We start from the raw sequence: 5,902 nt of genomic DNA on the forward strand, positions 1-5,902 counted from the left end.
AATGGGCCCTTGGTTAATAAAACAAATTTTGTTACTCATTGTTTACTAATTTATTAGAATTTCAATTCAACCGAGACAATTTTATTGATTACAAACGTAAGTATAACCCAATATTTATTCAGAGATGTATTTATTTATTACTAGTAGGGAATGGATGAGAATTGTGTCGCTTAACTTCAAACTTTGGTAAATCCATTCTGCTATAATAAGGTTGATTCTTTTTCAGATTAGGTACCTATATAAATATTTTTATACATAATCAACCTTAAAGCAGAATGGATTTACCCGAGTTTGAAGTTAGCGACACAATTTTAAAAGTGCTTTTTATTATTTCACTATGTAGATGAATAAGACACCCTTTTCACAGAAAAATGTAAAAATAGTGTTTTTAACCGCCATATCGTTACCATTGTAGATGTTGAAGTGTTTTGCTTTAGTCCACTGCTAACGCATTCCGAGTGACATGCAAGAAAAAACTTTGTCGTAATCTGAGGTCTTAATTATACCAACATTGACAGCCGAGTAGGGCGGTGGATAGTGGTAGTTACATGGACTTAAGCATAACACGTTTAAACACATAAGACAGCAATGGCAGCGGCAGGCGGGAACGGCAGACGGTGTCACTCAACAGTATGCATTTGCAAGGTACCCTCGACTGCAAGTGTCATGCAGCAGTTCGAGGAGTTGTTCTCATACAAATGCATATTGCTAAGTAATAGTAAATTGCATTGAGTCATCACTAAATCGACTGGCTGAATCCGGGGCAAAATCTGAGCCATCACTGGGAGAAAAATCTTGTGTATCAGTTTCGGAATCGAGGTTTTGGGTTAAAGTTAAGTTGCGACATGCCCTTCTTCGCTTTTTTCTTGGTTTCTTCTCTTTGTTTAATAATTCCGGATAATCCTCTGTCCCCTGAAAATCAAAATCACCATTTATTACTATGTAGGTATTAGTACACTTTTAAATTACTAGACTTTTTATTGCTATGCCATGTTATGTCTAGGATAGGTAATACCTAATAATAAAATATTTTTTACCTGGTCAAGGCGCACAGGGTCGATTGAATTTAAATCTGATATGGAGACTACTTCATTGTCAGAAACTTCGCCTAAATTTAGAAATATTGATAATCCTGAAATCTTTATATTAGAGATTATATTTACGTTGCTCTCATTTTGCGAACTTGTCTGTAAAAGAAACTACATTAAAATTGTTGTTCTCCCGCTGGATTTTAAGTATGAACCGACAGAGAGAGCGTCCGGTATATGAACGAGTAAAGAACAATTGGGCTAGCTTAGTGGGTAGTGACGCTGCCTATGAAGCTGAAGCTCCTCAGTTCGAATCCGAATCGAACCGAAATCGAACATTATGTTAATATTTACGTGGCGTGCCTAGGGTTGCCTAAAAAGGCTAGCCTAAAGATATAGCTTCGTATTTCTGAGCCACAATAATAAAAATAAAACCGGCCAAGTGCGAGTCGGACTCGCGCACGAAGAGTTGCGTGCCATTATCTACAAAAACGGCAATAAAATTATGTTTATTGTATGGAAGACCCTTTAATTATAAACTTTCTTATGTTTTCAGTACAGCGAAAAAAACAAATGGTTTTTTTATGGAACCCCTTAAATATTGATTTTATTATCTGTTTAGTACTTGTTGTTTTAGCAGCAACAGAAGTACATCATCTGTGAACATTTCAACTGACTAATTATCATGGATCATGAGATACAACAGCCTAGTGACAGACGGACGGACTGCGTAGTGTTAGTAATAGATTCCCGTTTTACCCTTTGGTAGGTATAGAACCCTAAAAATCGTTTTGTTTTTTTTTTTTTTTTGTAAATTGGAGACCAGAACAGTTTTATTTTATATTGTATTACACAAAGTACACTAAAACATAATAAATATTCATTATAATTACTTAATTTTTTCTCTTCATAATGTGTAATGTGCACCAACCGGTGTTAGTGTGGACTGGCTAGTTTAACAAAGTACACAGTAGGTATGCTACAAGTACAATATGTATGTACCTACAATACAAGCCTAGCACTAACAATATAATTTATTGTATGAGAATAACCTACAGTCGCCATCAGATATATCAGAGCTGTGAAGGCGCTCACAAATATCTGAACACGCCTCTATTACCAAGGCGTTAGGGACCATTCACACTCATGAAACGCAAGTCTTGCGGCGGTGCGGCGCACGCCAGGCCGCCGCCACGCCGCCTGGGGCGCGTCTTACGTCCTTCCTATACAAAATGTACTGAGGAGACGTTTTTTGAATTACATTCGGGCGGCGTGGCGGAGACGTCCGTTCCGCGTCGCAAGACATGCGTCTCATGAGCGTGGACGCTGCCTTAGAGTCTTGTGAGGGCCTTTGCATCTCTGGTTGCGTAGCCGAATGGCACAAACGCTTACGAAACGCTCACGAAACGAAACGCTAGTAGATATCTATCCCTATCGCTCTTGCATATTGGCGAGACAGAGCCGGACTACGTTTCGTTTTCGTTTGGCGTCGGAGAAATGCCATTTGGCTACGGGGCCTGATATATCTGATGAAGACTGTAAGTACAACGAATGTGTTTTGTGCATCGATCTTTGAGACTGTATTTTGTGTGACTTAATTATATAAGAAATATCCAGGAAGTCAAGTCAGGCGTTGGTTTTGGTAAAAATACCAACTTTGACGTACCCTTTCCCCGTTAATAAAAACGTCATTCTTCAATTGTAACATTTATTTAACTTATTTATCTAATCACTCAATAATGACAATAATATAAGCTCAACAAGTAACTGAAAACATAAAAACGAAGTCAATCACAGAAGCAGCGCAGCACCGCCGCCGCTCACGCGCCAACATTACGCATTTCACAGACCCAGGCCCCGTAGCCGAATGGCATTTCTCCGACGCCAAACGAAAGCGATACGCCGCTGGCTCTGTCGCGCCAATACGCAAGCGCGATAGAGATAGATATCTACTAGCGCTTCGTTTCGTGAGCGTTTCGTGAGCGATTGTGCCATTCGGCTAGCCACCCTGATGCCTAACTGCATAGGCCTGCCAGGCTTTACAGTGCCTGTGATCTATTCTCCCGAACCAAGTAGCGCGCATTTAAGTCGGGTTTAAAATTGGTAGTCCAAGCCAAGTAGGCAAATGGCACCATACAAAACTTTTGGCGCCATCGCCAGTTGTCTAATAAGTAACGCGTGCATTTTTGTTGACTTTAAAATTGTTAGTCTTCAAACTAACTGTACATAGCATTGTGCCTACTTTTAAGAGGTTACTTAGCATAAATAGGTAGTACCCACCTGCATATCGACATCAGTTTCAGATTCAGAATCCCGAATCATTGCGTAATCACGTAGTATATCTATATTAGGTACTTATTTTAATTTCCTTCGCAATTGGCACTATCGAAGATGTTTCAGATAGTGAATCAGGGTCTAATATTGGTGACATAATCCTGGTATTTGAACAGGCACCTAGAAAAAGTGAATGGTTTTAGTCTGTTTAATAAGTCGGAAATTGCGAATAGGCAGTGTACATGGTACCTACATATTTTTGATCAAAGATAAATGTTTACATTTTTTCATCTTATTCCATTACATAAAGGTGCAAAAATTTAAATCTATCTTTAACCTCGAATCGATTGTGAAGAGGATTATAAAGCAACAGCGATTATAACCACAAAATTAAAAATTTGAAAAAACCCCCGACCGCGACATAGTGGACCGATTTTCATGAAACATGGCTAAGAATACTCCCGACTAACTCAGCTTTCAAACAAAAAAAAAACGAAATCTAAATCGGTTCATCCGTTCAGGAGCTACGATGCCACAGACAGACAGACAGACAAACAGACAGACAGACAGACAGTCAGACACGTCACACTTATAACAAACCGTTGTTTTTGCGTCGGGGGTTAAAAATTAGACATTTCATACAACAAGTAAGCTTTTTAACAGAAATTTCATTTTTGACACAAGCTTTTTGGCTGACTGTACTTTCCTTCCCATGGTCAACTTATAATAATTGAGGCAATTCTAAAAAACCCAAACACGACGGTGTTTGGTTGTTTCATCACAGAGTTCCTATGGTCACCTTTCAGCTCCATCATCAGATCAGCTCTTTGTCATAATAATATTGCATTGTCATCCAAGTTATACATGCATACAAAATTTCAAAGTTCAGTCAAATTTCGAAGTGTATCAAATTTAAATTGCAAGATTTGATTACTTACAGACAGACATATAACGAACAGGAGAAAATAAAAAAAAGCTTGTAAAAATACGTTTGTATAAGTAAATAGGTATACAATACAATATTAATGCGTATTTGTTTACTTAATAGTTACTTATTTGGCTCGTTTGATGTGCGTCGAACACCGACACACGCTCGGTAACGCATGTTTGTTATTACTTATTAGTTGTATTCGTAAATTACGAAAATAAACTTAAACAAAAAATAAAACCGCCTTCAAAAATAAGCGCGTTACAAAACACGGAGAAACTAAATAGCAAAAAATAATAAACTTTGAATTCAGATTTCTTATCGGATTGCAATAATCTAAACATCCAAATTATAAACAAATCAATTATTTTTGTAGTCGGTACCAGACCTGTTCATCGCCTTGCTATTTCCTGTTTGCACCACCCAACCATACGCAGGCTGGCACCGACTCCAAAAATAATTGATTTGTTTATAATTTGGATGTTTAGATTATTGCAATCCGATAAGAAATCGGAATTCAAAGGTTTATTATTTTTTGCTTTTTAGTTTCTCCGTGTTTTGTAACGCGCTTATTTTTGAAGCCGGTTTTATTTTTTGTTAAAAAGTTTATTTATTTGTTGATTTTTAGTGGTTCCTATTGATATTCTATGTATCAGTCCGAATATATGTACAGTAGTGAAAGAATTATCCTTTAACTCCTAACCATTGAGGAGTTGACCTTCCATCATCAGCTCAGCCACATAAAGTTATCACCATCAGGCATAAATACTGATGTACCTTTGAAAAATACACTAAAAACATTACATGTGCCTATAACATTTGAAGAGTTCCCTCGATTTCTGCAAGATCCCATCATCAGACCTCGACTTGGTGCCAATGGGACCATCTCGGGGTTATACCTGATCGAATGAAAAATAAATTTTGAAAATCGGTCCATGATTCTCGGAGATATCGAATAACATACATACAAAAAAAAATAAAAACATTCAGTCGAATTGAGAACCTCCTCCTTTTTTGAAGTCGGTTAAAAATAAAGCTAACATTCAATAAAATATGTATAGTACTTTAATTCAAATTAAAGTTACTTACTTGTTGTGTCTTCCATTTTTCTAACCAACCCAAATCCAACTGCAAAACATATCCACTGCACGAAAATACACTAATGACAGACCAAGTCAGAAAGCGCAGTAAACTTGCGTACGTAGCCCCATCGCACTTCAATATACTTCCGTTTCATTTTTGCGACGTTGCCGTTGCGCCGCGCCGTTTTAAAAATACTAGATTCCGCAGTAAATGTTGATCAAGAAATGTTTACATTGATCAACAAAGTATTATTATGTGTAAAAAAAAACCGGCCAAGTGCGAGTCGGGCTCGCGCACAAAGGGTTCCGTAGCAGCAAATATAATAAACCAATAACTTAACCAAAATTACAGTTAAATCAACCTATCTCAAAAACTATAAGAGATACTTTGATCAAACCAAAAATCGTTGAAAGAGTTAATTAGCATGCATCACCTCTATTTTTTTTAGAATTTTATACCCCGTAGTTATAAAAATAGAGGGGGGGGGGACATACTTTTTACGACTTTGAGAGCTGATATCTCAAAAACCGTTCACTTTAAGAAAAATGTTTTTTAGAAAACTTTATATCATTTTAAAAGACCTTTCCAT

General features: G+C 37.2%; 1 protein-coding gene across 4 annotated transcripts; it reads right to left on the reverse strand.

Annotated features, from left to right (window-relative positions):
* Positions 1 to 476: 476 nt before the first annotated feature.
* On the reverse strand, positions 477 to 5,385 carry LOC125229643. 4 transcript variants are annotated; one of them, XM_048134527.1, is made up of 4 exons: positions 5,320 to 5,385; positions 3,309 to 3,482; positions 1,038 to 1,187; positions 477 to 912 (listed from the first exon to the last, which is right to left on the reverse strand). In XM_048134527.1, the coding sequence occupies exons 2-4, from the start codon at positions 3,348 to 3,350 to the stop codon at positions 709 to 711; spliced, it is 396 nt and encodes a 131-aa protein (XP_047990484.1). In that variant the 5' UTR covers positions 3,351 to 3,482; positions 5,320 to 5,385; the 3' UTR covers positions 477 to 708. The 4 variants fall into 4 exon arrangements, with proteins under 4 accessions (XP_047990484.1, XP_047990485.1, XP_047990486.1 ...); XM_048134528.1 differs by lacking the exon at positions 5,320 to 5,385 and adding an exon at positions 4,934 to 5,092; XM_048134529.1 differs by lacking the exon at positions 5,320 to 5,385 and having other exon boundaries at positions 1,038 to 1,139; positions 3,309 to 3,585.
* Between the last annotated feature and the right edge of the window lie 517 nt (positions 5,386 to 5,902).

The sequence above is a fragment of the Leguminivora glycinivorella genome, chromosome 9 (genome assembly GCF_023078275.1).
Source record: "Leguminivora glycinivorella isolate SPB_JAAS2020 chromosome 9, LegGlyc_1.1, whole genome shotgun sequence".
In the NCBI taxonomy this organism is placed as follows: domain Eukaryota; kingdom Metazoa; phylum Arthropoda; class Insecta; order Lepidoptera; family Tortricidae; genus Leguminivora; species Leguminivora glycinivorella.